At 35.2% G+C, this 18132-nt stretch overlaps 1 protein-coding gene and 1 long non-coding RNA gene across 2 annotated transcripts; one reads left to right on the top strand and one right to left on the bottom strand.

The window, feature by feature from the left end:
- Positions 1-276: 276 nt before the first annotated feature.
- On the bottom strand, positions 277-3619 carry LOC112736476 (alpha carbonic anhydrase 7). The gene is made up of 7 exons (XM_025785953.3): positions 3468-3619; positions 2710-2927; positions 2459-2565; positions 2015-2123; positions 1752-1928; positions 953-1006; positions 277-734 (listed from the first exon to the last, which is right to left on the bottom strand). The coding sequence occupies exons 1-7, from the start codon at positions 3553-3555 to the stop codon at positions 645-647; spliced, it is 843 nt and encodes a 280-aa protein (XP_025641738.1). The 5' UTR covers positions 3556-3619; the 3' UTR covers positions 277-644.
- Positions 3620-10421: 6802 nt separating this feature from the next.
- LOC140178096 (uncharacterized) lies at positions 10422-11899 on the top strand. The gene is made up of 2 exons (XR_011870331.1): positions 10422-10549; positions 11304-11899. It is a non-coding gene; the product is annotated as an uncharacterized lncRNA (long non-coding RNA).
- The last annotated feature ends 6233 nt before the right edge of the window (positions 11900-18132 follow it).

Genomic DNA, 18132 nt, shown 5'->3' with positions numbered 1-18132 from the left:
TAGTTGATTTAGAGATAATGAATAGAATAACTTTTTTTTTATGTTTATTTGAGACTTATTAGTTTATAACTATAAAACAGAGATAAATTAAATAATTATATATATTCCATATACAATAATATAATGGTTCATATATCCTAGCCACATGATCAGTTGCCAAGTAGAATTCACAAAGAGTTTCACAATATATAGAACATTCAACATCATAATAATAATAATAATAATAATAATAATAATAATAATAATAATAATAATAATAATAATAATAATAATAACTTTTTATCTGAAAAAGAGTTTCACAATTCTTTATTAGAGTGTAATCGTGTACATATTTTATATATAGTTAGTGAAAATATATATTTTCTAATATTCTTTCATATAATCTTATGCATATGTGATGAATTGCGAATGTTTCTATGGGCTCTATCAGAATTTTTTTTTTGGTCAAGTGGATTGGATAGTCCCTAATTCTAGACATTACACTCATACATTATACATTCACACAATTCACTTACACACACTATATGAGAGATACACACAAATGATTCAATATTTCTTCAAGAGAATTTGAATTCGGTACAGTTCTATAAAAAACAAACAAGATTGCCATATGATCCAGGCCTCGGCTGCGGCTCTATCAGAGTTTAATTTGAGGAAAAGTAAGGCGGATATTTATTGAACTGCACTATGCGATCGTTTGTTGGTTGTATTGGTCTCGCATTCCCACCTGGACCCTGTAACATATGTCCAAATTTTAACCATTATTATTCTATTTTTTTCAACAATTTTCTAATTCAATTTACAAGCATATATTGATTTATGTGTGCTATATATAAAGTCGTCAATTATTCGTATAAACTATATATTGATGGTTGATTTAATAGTTAAATTTTGATGTTTATATAACATTTTTAATATTGATTATGAAATTACTCAAGAGTCGAAAACTTACATCATTAACGGCATTCTGAAGCGAAACAATTTGTTCTTCTTTAACGCTTCTAATCTGAACAATTACACCTCCATTAGTAAAATTTCTATTAATTATATATACAAACTAACCATATAAAAATATCTTCAAGTAAAAAAAACAAGAATTTCACATATTTAACTAAATTACTAAATATAATACATAATATTTATATAAAGATTTTTTAAATGAGTAACTATTGACATTCTATATATAAGATCTCATTAAAATTAATATATTTTAAAATATTCTTACTTATTAAAACTAAAATTCTAAAAATTAAATCAGTGATCGAACTAGTAAAACTAAAAGTTTAAAAAGTTTAAAAATTCAATCGAAGTTGAATCGAGATAATAATATAATATATTTATATAAGAAATATATAATTTTTTAAAAAATATATTTTATTTTAAATTAATTAACCACTATAAAATGAAATTGATTTGACCAATTAATCAATTATTTATAATCAAATTTTATCTTAATAATAAATAGTACTGATTCAATAATTAGTTTTTGGTTAATCAGACATTTTTTTTTTTTAATTTTCGATCCAATTCTCAAAACAATACTTAAAATTATATCCTATATAAAACAATTTATAGTAATAATAAGTTAGTTGGAAGGTGAAAACTTAGGTACAGTAATCAACTTCACGTGAAGTTAATACTAAGAATTGTTATATAAAAATTTAGTCAAATTATTTAGCCACTTTTAACTATCAATTTTACGTAAAGTTGACTGAATCTAAATCTGCATCTAGTTTAAAAATTTGAATGACCTGTTTAAGGACGGTCCAAGTAACACCCTCTGTACAAGGAGGAGTAGTCAAAGAACCCATGTATCTGTAATACAATTTTGTGTCATTGCCAATGCCAACCACCCTTGGATCAAATACACCCACTGATACATTCTTTCCAGCACTTGATCCATTCAGTGCCTCCAAAGGTTCCTTTAGCTACAAAATTATCAATTACAATTTACAGTTTATAATTTAGAATTACGAGAGATAAATAACTTTATTGAGTGAAAAAATTATTGTACCGATAACAATACTGGGTCTGATCCTGTTCCAATCTTGTAAAGTATTCCAATTACTGCTATTCGATTAGTTATTGGAGTTTGATGCACCAGGTGTAGCTCTAGATCGAATCTGCAACAATATATATTTAATTTTACTCATAAGTAATTATTGGAAATAATTAAGGTGGTAAAAGGTTCAATTGAGATTCAACTGTAAAATAATATATTTATTTAAAAAGTCAGAAATAGGTATATGCATGCATGTGTTGGGTCAACCGTAAAATAAGATAAAAATACATTACATCCAATTCAAAATCTTAAAATATTAAGTTACTGAGTCTCACATCTTATAAACTCCTCACTCTTCCTTGTTTTCTTTGATGTAGAACTAACTTCAACACTTTTCACACTTACAATATTAACAGCATGTATGTATGTCTAGTATATATGTATGTATATACGTACCTTTGTCTATTAATGGTGTGTTCAGATGGAATGTGCCAATGTAAATTGACAAGTGTATAAGAGGTTCCATTAATTTGTAGAGAGCTTGTTGGTTCATGAATGTCCAACTACTCAAACAAATAAGTTGAAAAAGAAAAAAATTAATAAGGGAGTCCAATTTTATTTGCTTAATGATTATTATTATATGGTGACACTACTATATGATCAAGTTTTTTTTACTAATTAAAAAAATACATAGAAATGATATTTACCTGTATCTCATGACCCTTATTCTTAAGGGTATCATAATTGGAGGGATTGTAGTTCAAGTTAAGGGGTCCTAGTTTAGCTACTTGAACTTCTCTATAATTTAAATCAATTGGTGATTGCATTTTTCCAGTTTTGCACGTCCTCCATTCTGGTTTTATGTCTCCCCAATGAGATGGTCCTCTATCACTATTTTCATCGTAATTAAACTCGTTCTCATCCTCTGTAATTGATTAGTTAAATAGATAAAAATAAATTAGCACTATTCAAACACATCAAATATATATCATATTCTAATGGTGAAAACTCAGATGCACTCGACTTCACGTGAAGTTAATAGTTGAGAGTTGTTAGATAATTTGATTGATTTAACTAAATTTTTATCTAACAGCTTTTAATTATCAACTTCACGTGAAGTCGATTGCATCTGAATTTCCACCAAAATTACCAAGTCATGAAAAATAAGCGTACATTTGGTTTATATATTTTTTTAAGATTTTATAAAAAAATAAAATAATAAAAATAATAATTTTTTCATTTTTATTTTTTTTATAAAAATTTAAAAACAGAAAATATTAAAAAAAGTACACAAAATAAAACTGTAAAGGCCGGCAAACACATCCTCATTAGGAGAAGACATTAAAAATCACAAAAAATAAAAAATAAAAAATTGAACATATATATGTAAATATAAATCTTGAACTCACAATTAATCAATTAATATATGCATGCATGGTAATTAATATAATAATTAAGTACTTACCAACTTCTTGGGACCTTGCTGGGGAAGACAGCAAAACAAGTGCTGCAAATAAACTGCAAATGAAAACCTTCGCCGAAAACTTTTCCATTTTAACAACAATTTTTTTTTCCCTCTCCTTTGATGTGTTGTTATGTGGCAATGATCAAGATGTAGCTATCTCATATTTATAGGGTGCAGTGCTACATACAAGTTATGAAAATTAACAAAGTAGGATTAATTAATTAATAATAAGGAGGCCCTCATTTTTCAAACATGAGATAAGCGTTTGCTTTGACTAAATTGAAGAAACTTTTTTTAATCACAATTTCCAATTTTCTAGAATTCTATACGAACCAATATAATAAAACTTGTTGCAGTTCGTTAACATGTTACGTCTACTTAGGATAACTATTAAATTTATATACATATGAATCCCGTTTACAATGTGACAAAGAACTAACGAAAAACAAAAACATCACAATTGAAATTGAATAAAAAGAATTTAAAATTTAAAAATAATAAATTAAAATTAAATATTTTTTTATCTTTTATTTAATTTTTTTATATAATAAAAAAGATACTCAACTATATTTGTTTACATTAAAGATAAATTAAAATTGAATAAAAAAAATATTCTACCTTCTATTTGATTTTCTTATGCCACAAGAAAAAAATTTACTCAACAATTTTATTTATCCACACGTTAAAAAGATTTACTCAACAATTTCCTTAAAAATATAAACTAATAAATAAAAAATAATATTTGTATTACTCACGTTACAAACATCTAAAATACCTATCGCAGTGAATTATAGAGATGAGGGGCCACATTTCTAACAAGAACAAAATTGAAAATCGACACTCCGTTCCACAATATTGAAAGTTGAAACTTAGAAATATAAACTAATAAATAAAAAACGATATTTGTATTACTCACGTTACAAACATTTAAAATACCTATCACAATGAATTATAGAGACGAGGGACCACATTTCTAGCAAGAACAAAATTGACACTTCGTTTCACACTATTGAAAATTAAATTAAAGCTCATTTTTTAATTTATAAAGCTCAAATATGTTATTAACTAATTTATTCACGCAACAAACAAAAAATTGATCAAGGTATTTCCAAACTAGTTTGCTACCTAACTACATTATTATAAATACCTCACTTATTCACTCGAATCGATCACTTCTAGATGAGTATGAGTATGAAAAGACTATGCTATTTAAATTATAATTTGTTAATTCACTTAATCTGTTTTCACACTACAAAAATTTAAGTGTTTAATTTTTATCAATTAATACTTAATAGTGTAAAGATTTTTATACATTAAAGTATACGATAGGATGCTAAAGGAGGTCTTATAGAAGGTTTTAGAAAAGAAGAAAATAAGGATCGCATATATTCGTACAATTAAATACATGTATGATTGGGTCACAACTAGTGTGAAGACTCAAAGTGGTGTGATAGAGGATTTTTCTATTGGTATAAGATTACATCAGGATCATCCTTTAAATCCATACATTTTCACATTAGTCTTAGAAGTACTCACAGAACACATCCAAGAGCATATGCAATGGTGCATGCTTTTTGTCGATGATATGGTCCTTATGGGAGAGTAAAGGGAAGACCTAAATAAGAAGTTAGACTTATAGAGAGAAGCTCTAGAAGTGTATGGTCTGCACATAAGTCGTAGCAAGACGGAATAATAGAATGTAAATTCGATCTAAGAAGGAAAAACCCTAATATAGAGGTAATAATTGGAGAAAACACCCTATGAAAAGTTAAAAATTTTAAGTATCTTGAGTGCATCATACAGGAAAATGGAGAGATTGAATAGGATGTAAATCATAGGATCCAAGCTGGTTGGTCAAAATGGTGGAGTGCATCTGGTTTTATATGTGACAAAAAAGTGCCTTTAAATTAAAATTTAAAGGTAAATTCTATCGCACTGCTATAAGACCGGCTATGCTTTTATGGTATGGAGTGTTGGACGGTCAAAGAGGAGCACGGACATAATAAGCTAAGTGTGCCAGAAATGAAGATGTTGGGATGGATGAGCGGTCATACGCGATTGGATAAAATAAAGAATGAATATATAAGGGAAAGAGTTGGAGTAGCACCCATTGTGGAAAAAATGGTAGAATTGCGTCTCAGGTGATTTGGACACGTGAGAAGAAGACCGACAGAACACCTAGTCAGGAGGGTAGATGAGATGGAAAATTGACAAAGGGTGAAAGGCAGAGTAAGACCTAAGAAGACCATCCATGACGTGGTTAAACGAGATCTACATGTAAACGGTCTCTCCGTAGACATAATACATGACATAATTCAGTGGCGCCGTTTGATTCATGTAGCTGACCCCACCTAGCGAGACAAGGCTTTGTTGTTGTTGTATTCAATTAAATACATACGTTTAATTACATGATATTTTAAGTAATATATTTAAAAATATTTAATTTTACTATAATGTAATTAAGAATATAAAATTTATATCTATATAAAATTTAGAGAAAAGGACAAATAAGTCCCTGACTTTTTGCTCTGCGGACATTTTTGTCCTTGACTATTAAAAAATACTTTTAAGTCCCTGACAGAGGCATTTGGACAGATCAGTCCCTAACGGAGGCATTTGGACGGAGGGACTAATCCGTCCAAGTTTTGTGAAGGTCAAGGACTTAAAAGTATTTTTCAATGGTTACGGACGAAAATGTCCACGGGACAAAATGTCAGGAACCTATTTGTCCTTTTCTCTCAAATTTTACTACACTATTAATACCTGAAAATAAATAAAACTCGTTAATTAACCCAAGAAAAGGTTAACCAACTTAACATATATATAATAGGAATGCTTAGCTTTTTTTTTTTTTATCAGTGAATTGGACAACCCCTAATTTTAGGTACACAACACATCCACATACTCCTCACACATTTATCATATTTTTCCTTCAAATGCAACTTCTAGAGTTTGAACTCTAGACCTTAGTAGTGGGGAGAGAGTGAAATGCCACCTGAGTTAAGGCTCTTCGGCGGGATGCTTAGCTTTAACAAGTGAGGTTATCATCAATATCTGAGCATATGAGGACAAAGTCCATGGCAGACTAAAAAAACTAACAAATAAACACAAAAATACTTAAATTATAGTGGTATTTACTTGCTTTAATTTCACTTTGGTGTTCCTAGCTAAAATGTTCTTTATTAATAAAACAACCCAACACAATAAAAATGGAGAAAAAGGCAAAAAAAAAAAAAAACCCAAATTGCAAGGAATATTCTCGCATCAATATTCAAGACTGTACATTGATATTTGCCTTGTATTAGTTACTAATAATGTTCCCTCCCTATGAAATAGCGGCTGCTAATAATTTCTAACCCTAATCACTAAAATAGTAAAATCTAAGGACTTTGTAGTAGTCTCTACCTAAATATTAAGAGAAAGATGCATGTATACCATTTCAGTATTTTCTAGGCGGCTTTCACATACCAATGGCCTATTTAATTGGGAAAGTACGAGTATAGAAATTTAATTTTTAATTAATTAATATTAATTAAAATTATTTTACTTTTAATTTTTATTTTAAAATTTAAAATTTGTAGTTTTAAATTTAGAATAAAAAGTCATTTCAAAAAAATAAGTAATATTGAAAGAAAGATATTAATTATCTAATTGAATTTATTTCAAAAGACTTAATTGGATTAATTAGATTTAGTCTATTTAACTCGAAATTTAAATAGATTTAATTTTATAAATAAAATTTATCTATTTAAATAAATAAATGAATTGAACTTATGTTTTTAATTTATTTTTAGGTGAAAACTCAGGTGCATTCGATTTCATATGAAGTTGATAGTTGAGAGCTATTAAATAAGAATTTAGTCAAATCATTTTACCACTCTCAATTATCAACTTCACATAAATTCGACTGCACCTGAGTTTCTACCTCATTTTTAACGGCCCTACTTTTAACACTTTACCTTCAATTCCTTGGAGATATTAACAACATCACTTCCCAGCAATATTCCCACGACACGACCTCACAATGACCCTCAGTTACATATCTGCTGTTTTTACTTGATAGATATATGTGGTAACTTAATTATTAATTAATAAATAAACTATATATGAATGATACTGCTTTTTAATACTATAAATTACATTCAGTGGATGACGAGGGTGAAAATGGCTGAGTATGTTCATGGATGAATTTTGGGATATTTGGTGCTGAAAATATTGTCAAAATGTTAATCATTGACCTAAATACTTATGCTTTAATAATACAAAAAATAAATGTATGACAAGAATTTATCTATATATGATCCAATAAATAAAAAAAAAAAGCATGTAACTATTTATTCTTTATTTCGTTTATACATAACCTATTCCTTTAAAGTTGTAATATTTTTTTAATTCATAAGTTAATTCAATTTATGTTTCCAATCATGAATTCCAATAGTACCAATAGTACGTAGTATTTCATTTTTTTTTTAATCAAACCTTTCTGCTTTTCCAATTTCATGAGGGTACTTGTTAATAATTTTTTCAAATTATGGATTTTTAGTTTATTTATAAAATCTTTTAACATTACAATAAATCTGGCAGATAGCGGCAAATATTCTGTGGCGGTTAAAAGAAACCGCTGCATAAAAAAAATCGTATCATATGATGAGTATTTTTAGGCAATATTTATTTACTTGTTTTAAAATCATAAATTAAATGTTAAGTCATCAATTATATATGCTGGTTAAAGTTTATGCATTAGTTGATTTAGAGATAATGAATAGAATAACTTTTTTTTTATGTTTATTTGAGACTTATTAGTTTATAACTATAAAACAGAGATAAATTAAATAATTATCTATATTCCATATACTATAATATAATAATTCTCAAGAAACTATATGTATACAATTTAATCATGTTGGATGACCACATTTGAAATAAGAAGGAGAAGAAAACATCTATGAAATAAGAAACGTGTCTAATTCCCAAATACATACCAATACTTAATTATCAAGGTTCTGAAAATCGGACCGGACCGATCGGTTCGATCGGTTTAACCGTAAACCGACAATGCAAGCGGTCTGGTCCTCCTTTAAAAACCATTAGAGAAAGAACCGCTCAAAAACCGGTGAACTGGCAAAAAATCGGCCGGTTCTTTTAAACGACGCCGTTTTCTTAATTGTTTTAAAAAAAATTAGAAAAATGAAAACCTACCCGACCCGGCACCGCCACCCCCATTCATTCATCTCAGTCTCACAATGAGTGAACCCTAGCCCTCTGAAGTTCCTCTCCATTGTCGCCCAGTAGCCCTCCATCGTTGCCGCAGTCTGAGGTCGTCAGCGCCACCGCCGTCGCCTGGTCTTCAGCACCAGTAGCCCTCCATCGTCGCCTGGTTCCCAGCCCAGTAGCCCTCCATCGTCTTCAACTTCTCAACACCAGTAGCCCTCTCATCGTCTTCATCGTCGCCTGGTCCTCAACACCAGTAGCCCTCCATCGAACCCAGGTGAGTGACTCGTGGTCTTCATCTTCTCTGAACTTCCTCTGCTCATCTTCTTCGATCTTCGCCTCTTCGGTCCTCTGCTCATCTTCTTCATTCTTCGCCTCTTCCGTCCTCTGCTCATCTTCTTCGTTCCTTTTTTTCCTCAGTTGATACAGAAACATGAAGATGTTCCTAGTGTACCCGTTACGCGATTTTTGTTCAATTTATTGCTGTTTTAGTGTTTTGCACTTTTGCTGCTTTGTAATTGTTAATTTGTTAATCTGTTTTAATTTGTTACTTTGTAATTGTTAATTTGTTACTCTGTTTTGTCAATGCTGGAAAGTGGAGACTTACTCTGTTTTACAATATTGTTGAATGGCTGAATACTGTAGGCAGAATTGCTGTGGGCATAATTGAACCAATACTCTTATAATTCATGGAACAATGACTCTTTAAAGGTTTTGTATCTCGATGTAGCTTTCGGCTCAGATTAAGTTCTATTGATGTTCACGATGATTCAAATTCAGATTTGCAGGTACAAAATGGCATATCATTCAAACTATAGTCATCTCCTCCTAGATCCCTTGATTGAGAACAATTAAGAGTTATTCATGGTGGAGAGGCTTATCATGATGGGTGCGAAAACTTGTTATTTGAACATTCAAAGAACATGACACTGATTATAGCTTCACTGATGGTCCCAAAAAAGAACACAAAAGTTTGGCAAAGACTTGTCTACACAGTGGATGAATCATGCTGACACCTATATTCATACATAGTACACTACAATTTCTTTGTAATCAAACACTTGCATGATCCCAAATCTTTGGGAAGAAATGCTAAGGGACTGAGCGAAAATGTAAGCCTTAGTTCATGTTGTAAATTTTGAGATTAGTTGGAACTAAAATTAGATTCGTAATTCATACATAATCCTAATAAGTGAACGAGCCATTTATGGAATGTTTGATTTTTTTTGTTAATTGCTCTAGGCAGAATTGCTGGTAGACTATAATTATATTTTAGGATGTATATTTATAATTTATTTATTATTTTATTCTAAAACAGTTTTTTCGGTTGAACCACCGGTTGAACCGGTTAGACCAATAAACCAATAAACCAGTAACTAGAGCAGTTTGATGACCGGTCCGATTTTCTGAACCTTGTTAATTATTGAATCTTACTAATTTATCATTTTATATTATTTATTTTTAAAGAAAAAATTATGAGTAAGCTTTATAAAAAATTAAATTTAATAAACTCAATTATTTGCCCTGCTTTAAGTGGATATCCCCTATTATTAGTGCCCACCATAGAAATTTCGAAAAATCATCTCATCATTTTATATATTTTATCATTAATTATTTTAATGGGCATTCATCGCACTTAATCTTGCCTCATTGGTGGCAATACCCCACCATAATACTATTATTTGAAGTTGACTTCTTCCCATTATTCACTATCTCATATCATAACCATAACAAGTAACCATTTCCATGCTCCTATATATATATATATATATATAATGCTTCTTGTGCCTTCTTTCTTCTTCATATAATTCAAATCAAATAGACAAATACAAGCTAGCACATATATAGCATATATATCCTAATCACACCAGGTTCGTTTTATATTATTACATGATATATAGAAGTTTTAATTAATAACTAGTACATATTTATTATATGCATATATATATCTTGTTCATAATAATTTAGAGATATGTTTTGTCATTTGCTTAATTTTTCCTTAAAAATAGTACTTGTTTGATATCTTTTCAGTGTTTGTTTTTGCAATGTATGTAGTATCCAAATATACTACCTAAAAATAGATGGAGGAAGTCTATATTTAATAGTATAATTTTTAACATGTAATTATTATTGATTTAGTTGTAAGAGCACTACAAAAAAATCGACAGATAGTGGTAGATATTTAGCAGCAGTTTCTAGAATTTGGCAGCGGTTAGTGCAACAAATTTGAAAGAGGCTACTAAAACCGCTGCTATCTGTTCTGTAGCGGTTAAAAATTGCTGCTATCCAGCTTTATAAGCACTGCTATTTGTCAGTTTTTTTCTAGTGAGAATTTAATTTTGAACTACTAATAATATAAAGTATTTTATACGATTATTTTCCAATTAATTAAATTCATGTGTTTAGATTATTTTTTAAGTAATATATTTAAAAATTAATTATTATTGTTAATGTGACTATATAATTAATTTGTTTATATTAAATTTTTAGACTGAAAATACATTAAAATTAATTTATAGTTATAATTATATGACTTATATGCTCATTGGTAGTCTCTCTACTTAGATTATTTTTAGATTATATTATATCTTATAAGCTTTGATATTTTTGTGACTAAATAACTAGAATGAGGCCTGCGGTGATTGCAACACTACTACTATTATTGTTGATGGTGGAAATTAGCTCTTGTATGGCTACATATAATAATAGAAGAGCATTGGTGATGACAAATTTGCATGAAGATCATCAATTATTACCACAAAATGATGGAGTATTAAGTGATGATAATGATCACCATCAAATCCCAAGAAAGGAATATGATAATAAACCTGGCTCAGGCCAACATACAATCACTGATGAAAATGATAATGGTCACCATATGATTCCTCGCAAGGATTATCCCCCACATACTATAGCCAATGCAGGAGGAGGAAATTAATTAACTTAATTAATGTTTTATTATTTATAATATATATAAACATAGTTTGAGGGACTCCAAGTATGCACTTATTGTTACCAATGAGTTATAGCTCAAATGGCATAGTATCTCCAAACTCAATTAAAAGGTTGCGGATTCGAGTCTCTTATCTTTGGTTAAAAAAAAAAAAATGCACTTATTGTCCATATTATAATATGTAAAGGTTTGTGTTATATGTGTAGTCTTTTATCAGTTTATGTAACATAATTTAATAATGAGTATATATTTGAATAGGTTTTTAAAATTTTTTTTGTCAGATATTTTTGTTTTTAAAAAAAATTATTACATTGTGGTCTTTAAATTTTATAAAAATAAAATATATAACTCCTTATTTTAGTTAGATCTATTGTTTTTATTTAGTCATTTAGATAAATAAATTTTAAAAATATGATAGAATGATTTATATATCTTGTTTTTATAAAGTTTAAAAACTTTAATGTAATAAATTTTTTTAAAAAATAAAAATGTTTGAACAAATTTTTTTAGAGACTTATTTAAATATATACTCTAATTTAATTTTTAAGCACTACATAATAGTAATATATGTGTTATGTAATTGTACAAATTAGAGAGTTTTATGATGCTTAAAGAATTGATGCCTAGCTTGCTTAAAAATGAAAAAAAAAAAAGAAGTGTGAACTCCACTTTTTATATTTGTATTATGTAATGTAAAAATTAGACATGATAGACAATATATTGTACAAATTATTATGTGTTAATGAATAAAATCTCGGATATATATGTTTTGCTTCAAGATTTATTAATATTAATAGTGTCTTTGAGGTAATTAACTAGCTAGCTAGCTAGTAGTGTATGTGTAAATTAAACATTCTGAATTTGATTTCAACTTCATCATTATTCTATTTATTGACTAATAAGAATTCTAATGGGGCATACCACTAAATCTTGCCATTAATTGGTAGACAGAATCTCCAAATGTATTAATATTATTATTTTAATTTTATTGCTTCATCATCATATAATAACACTACTAATACTATTTATAGTAGGTATTAGCTGGCACTTCAGATATGCATAATCACATTCAGCTTTCTTGAACCTTCGTTTTTACTTTTTAGCATCTATCACACATCTGATTCTACAAGTTGGAGTCATTATTCTCGATTTCAGATATCTTCTTTGTCATGCATTACGTCATATATATATATATATATATACATATACATTTATTGCTAAAACCTAAAAAGACACTGTTACATTTTTTCATATATAAAAAATCGAAATATTAATAAATTTATTTACTTGAATAAATATTAAAAATTTAAATTTTAGGGCAAAAAACCATATTAAGCCACATGCAGAAAAGTTTAACCAAAATACGCCAAACAGAAATTTGTTTCAGCAATAAGCCAAGAGGCATTTTTATATAAATCGAACCAACAAGGTTCGAACTCTATTAGCAAGTAATTCGAACCACATTGGTTCGAACTACCACTAAAAAAATGTGAATAATTCGAACCGGTCAGGTTCGAACCAGGAGAGCATGTAATTCGAACCGGTTGAGTTCGAATTATGTGGAGATTAGTCAAGTGTAATAAATCGAACCAGGCTGGTTCGAATTATGGGAAGAGAGGTCGACTGAAGTAATTCGAACCAGGCTGGTTCGAATTACATGTACCTGGTTCGAACCAAAGAGTGGCTGATTGTTATAATTCGAACCAGCCTGGTTCGAATTACATGTATCATGGTTCGAACCAGGTTAGTTCGAATTAGTAGGAGTCAGAGCTCTATATAAACGCTGTAAACGTGATTTGCTCTCATTAGAGGACTTAAGATGGCTAGTGAAGAGGAGAGTTTTGCTGTTTTGGTACACCACAGAGGGTCCATCAAGAGGAAAACTCGGTCCGGAGTGAAGTTCACAGATAAGAATCCTCTCTATATTGTGGTGAATCGAACGACAAGCTATGATGACCTGGTTAGAGCTGTGCTGATGAAACTTGGCCTGGAAGGTGCGAAGCGGATTAAGAAGTTTTTCTATCGCATTCCAGTCACGATCCTGCACGATACGGTGAAGTATGATTGTCTCACGATTGGTAGTGATGAGGACCTCCAAGTCATGTTTCTTTGTCGGAGGCAGTTTCCGGAGGTCCGCACACCAGAGTTGCTGGCAAAGCTGGTTGATGTGGTATCCAGCTCAGGCGGTTCGAACCGGAATACCGCCAATGTAGCCAATGCAGCTGGCTCCAGTTCGATGGCTGCTGTGGCTTCTTCCTCCGTCCCAGTTTACGAGCCAGCGGCCCAACTTGTCGCCTCTCCGTCATTTGCTGTTGATTTGAATGACGGCGTCCGCGACGAGGTAGGATCCTTTGATGTTCTGCCAAACGCTTTACACGGCGTTCCACCGGTTGGCGTCGGAGACGAAGAATTGGGTGATCCTGATGAGGACGACGTTGAGCCCGAAACGATTGAGGAAGATAGCGGGGACGAGCTTGTAGCGGCTGGGCCTGCATTGGCTGGCGGTGGTTCTAGCTCTGGCACACAGCAGTATCCACCATATTTTTCTTCGCTGGACCTGGACGCCATGACGCATGAGGGTGCGCTAGGGCACCCTGTTGGATTCGGAGCTAGAGATGCGGAAGGGAATGCTGGTCTCACAGAGTTCCAAGTTGGCCAGCAATTCCAGGATAAAGATGAGGCCCTGTTAAGTGTGAAGACTTACAGCATCCGGCGAGGGGTACAGTACAAGGTGGTGGAGTCCGATCACCGCCGGTATGTGGGTAAGTGTTCCGAGTTCGGGAATGGTTGCACATGGTTGATTCGGCTAAGTCTCCGGAAGCGCAAGGGCCTTTGGGAGGTCAAACGGTACAATGGCCCTCACACTTGCCTAGCCACATCCATATCAAGTGATCACAGAAGTTTGGATCATTCTGTGATTTCGGCGTTCATTATGCCAATGGTTAGGGCTGACGCATCGGTTAGCATCAAGGTGCTCCTGAACGCCACGGCAGCGCATTTTGGTTTTAGGCCGACTTACAGGAGGGTTTGGATGGCGAAGCAGAAGGCCGTTGGCCTCATCTACGGTGACTGGGATGAGTCATACAGCGAGATACCTAGGTGGGTGTTGGGTGTCCAGCTGACGATGCCTGGTACTGTTGCGGTCCTCAGGACGAGCCCGGTTATAGTTGGAGGACAGGTGGACGACTCTCAAGCTTATTTCCACAGACTTTTCTGGACTTTCCCTCCGTGCATCGAGGCATTCCGGCATTGCAAGCCGCTAGTCAGCATTGACGGCACACATCTATATGGTAAGTATGGGGGAACGTTGCTCATTGCGATTGCACAGGACGGGAACTCCAACATTCTACCTGTCGCATTCGCACTAGTAGAGGGTGAGAATGCGGAGTCGTGGACCTTCTTTCTCTCGCACCTTCGGCAGCACGTGACCCCGCAGCCCGGTCTGCTGGTTATATCGGATAGGCACAACGGCATCAAATCTGCGCTTGAGGCCCCGGACGGAGGTTGGTTACCACCATCTGCGTACCGTGCATTCTGCATACGACACGTAGCTGCTAATTTCGCCCTTACCTTCAAGGGCAAAGACGCTAGGAGGCTACTCGTGAATGCAGCGTACGCGAAGACTGAGGTTGAGTTTGATTACTGGTTTGATATACTGCGGTCTGAAGACCCGGCGATGTGTGATTGGGCGAACCGTATTGATTACTCCTTGTGGACGCAGCATCGCGATGAAGGGAGGAGATTCGGTCACATGACGACGAATATCTCCGAGTGTGTGAACTCAATCCTCAAGGGTGTAAGAAATCTTCCTGTAGCATCCCTGGTGAAGGCAACATATGGCAGGCTGGCCGAACTCTTTGTTCGCAAGGGGCGAGAGGCTGAGGCCCAGATGGGCACCGGACAGCAGTTCAGTCAGCATTTGGTGAAGTGTATCGAGGCCAACTTGAAGACGGCCAGGTGCTTCACTGTGACGTTGTATGACCGTGATAACTCCGAGTTCACCGTAGCGGAGACCACTCCGACTGGTACTTTCTCCTTGGGTTCTTACCGAGTATCGCTTGCCTCCCGGACATGTGACTGTGGGTACTTTCAGGCGCTTCATTTCCCGTGTCAGCACGCACTTGCATGTTGTGCCTACGCACGTGTGAGTTGGAGCTCCTGTGTCCAGCGGATGAGGATGGAGGCTCGTTCAGATCAACATCTAAGGGGGCCTGGATCCCTGAGGTCTGGCCAGCTCTGCGGGGGGTCACCTCACCCTGCATGATGGCGGTGATCTCATCTAGGAAGCGTGGACTCCCGAAGTCTCCAACAAACGAGTCTGACCCAACAAAGTCTGCCCACTGTGATCCTGATATGCGCCAAGGTGTACCACCCTGCTCAGCCTGATCATCCGCTGGCACACCAACGAAGTAATCTCCAAGCGGGCCCGCTCCAGGTCCAGGTCCAGCGTCACCAGTGTCAGCCCCGTCACCGAGCCCTGTGCCATACCACTCACCTCCATGACCGCCATCGTGTGTACTAGTACCTCCATCGTGTGTGCATCCTCCAACGTGGCCAGGCTGGTCGTCATCGTCGTCCCATGGTCAGAACCACTCCTCGCCGTCTGATCCGGCCACCTCCACTGACGCTGGCTCCTCCGTGTCCCTACACCCATCCTCCTCTCAACCCTGCGCCTGTCAGGCACGTCATCCGGCCGATCCATGTCAGGCACACGCCCCGGACCCCGCTGTGAGGCCTCAATTGGTATAGGAACTGATCTCGGATCCCCCAGCTGAGTGTCCGGTGCCAGGAACCTCTTCCCATGCTGACTCCACCACTGAAGGAACTGATGAGACGGTCCAGGGTCGGCAACAACATCGAACCTCAATACACTGTCCTGACGAGCGTCCCAGTATGCATGCCACTTCGGCATGGAAGAGGGGAACCATCGATCGCCGCCTCTCCCGTCCTTGGACATCAGAAAGTCGATGTTCAAGGCGGGACGCGGAGGGGCCTGTACCCCTCCAAACTGAGGAAGAACACGATCTATCTGATGCCACTCTATGACAGCAAAGTAGATCAGCGCGGTCACAGAGCGCCACACCGCCATGTGCCGAGGCTCCAAAACCTCCGGGTGCAACACCTGAAGTACGTCGGGGCTACTGTACGGCATCCATATAAACTGCAGAACAAACCCACAATTATCAGGGCAACTGTACGAGCCAAGTGTAAAATATTTAAGTAAAAGAGCATCAGTTATTAATTAGCATACTAACCTCCCTGGACTGTAACCGGTCTATCCTAAGCCTCCATGCCCGCACTCTCGGACCCTTCTCGCTACCGGAAGGGTTGTAACCTGCCCATCTGCACCATACATATGAGTTACATATACTGATATATGTGTTTACATTATGCAACAGAGTATTAACATACACGCAATTCTGTAAGTCATATTGAAAAAGAATAGGCCCAGTATAGTACCTCGACGCCAAAGGCCAGCTGAAGGCCTCATATCCTGTAGGCCTAAACTGAGGAAACCGCCAAAAGATCCAAGACTGCAGTAGCTGGAGCGGGCCCGCTAACTTCACAACATGTCTGTTTGCCACCCTGCACATGCACCGGTACAACCAGGCCAGTGCTGCCGAACCCCAGCTGTACGTACCCAGCTCCTCCAGCCTCGCTACATATGGAAGCCATCTAATGTGAATCCGGTTGCCAGACTTGTCCGCAAACAGCTGCGTGCCCAGCAACATCATGATGTACGCCCGGACATATCGGCGAACAGTCTCATCATCTGCATCCTCAGGGCACTCACCAAAGGTCTCCTGAAACCAGGTGCAGTTCACTGCATACTTCTGAACCTGACTGGGAGGAGGTATAACTCCTAGCAACTCCTGGAACCAGACCCAGGGTGGACGGCCGCCATCGATGTATATATGAAACTCTGACAGGCAGCCGCTCACGTAACGGCCATCGACTGGCAAACCCAGCTGGTATGCCACGTCCTGGAGTGTGATCATGCACTCTCCGAACGGCATATGAAATGTGTGCGTCTCGGGACGCCATCTCTCCACGAATGCACTGACGAGCGCCTCGTCTAGCCGGAACCACCGGTCGTTCAGCCTTGCAAGATGGTATAGCCCTGCCATCTGCAAGTATGGAACGTATCTATCATCAAGACGCATCCCCTGCTGCCGCCTCATGCTCCTAATGCATCGCTCGGGCTGCGCATGAAAAGAAACGCATACTGAGATATATAACTACACAGGTTTTACAGTAAACCGGTTCACATAAACCGGTTTACAGTTAACCGGTTCACATAAACCGGTTTAAAGTAAACCGGTTTACATAAACGGGTTTACATAAAACGGTTTCCATAATCCGGTTTACATTAATCATTTCGCTAAATTAAACAGCATAACATCACATGAAAGATAACTAAATGGAAAACAAACCCTAAACCACACAACTAAACCGCTAGCATATACCACAATTAACGAGAGCCATTAACAAGAAAGAAAT

Source organism: Arachis hypogaea, chromosome 13 (genome assembly GCF_003086295.3).
Source record: "Arachis hypogaea cultivar Tifrunner chromosome 13, arahy.Tifrunner.gnm2.J5K5, whole genome shotgun sequence".
NCBI lineage: Eukaryota > Viridiplantae > Streptophyta > Magnoliopsida > Fabales > Fabaceae > Arachis > Arachis hypogaea.
This window is presented reverse-complemented; position numbering and strand designations above follow the sequence as displayed.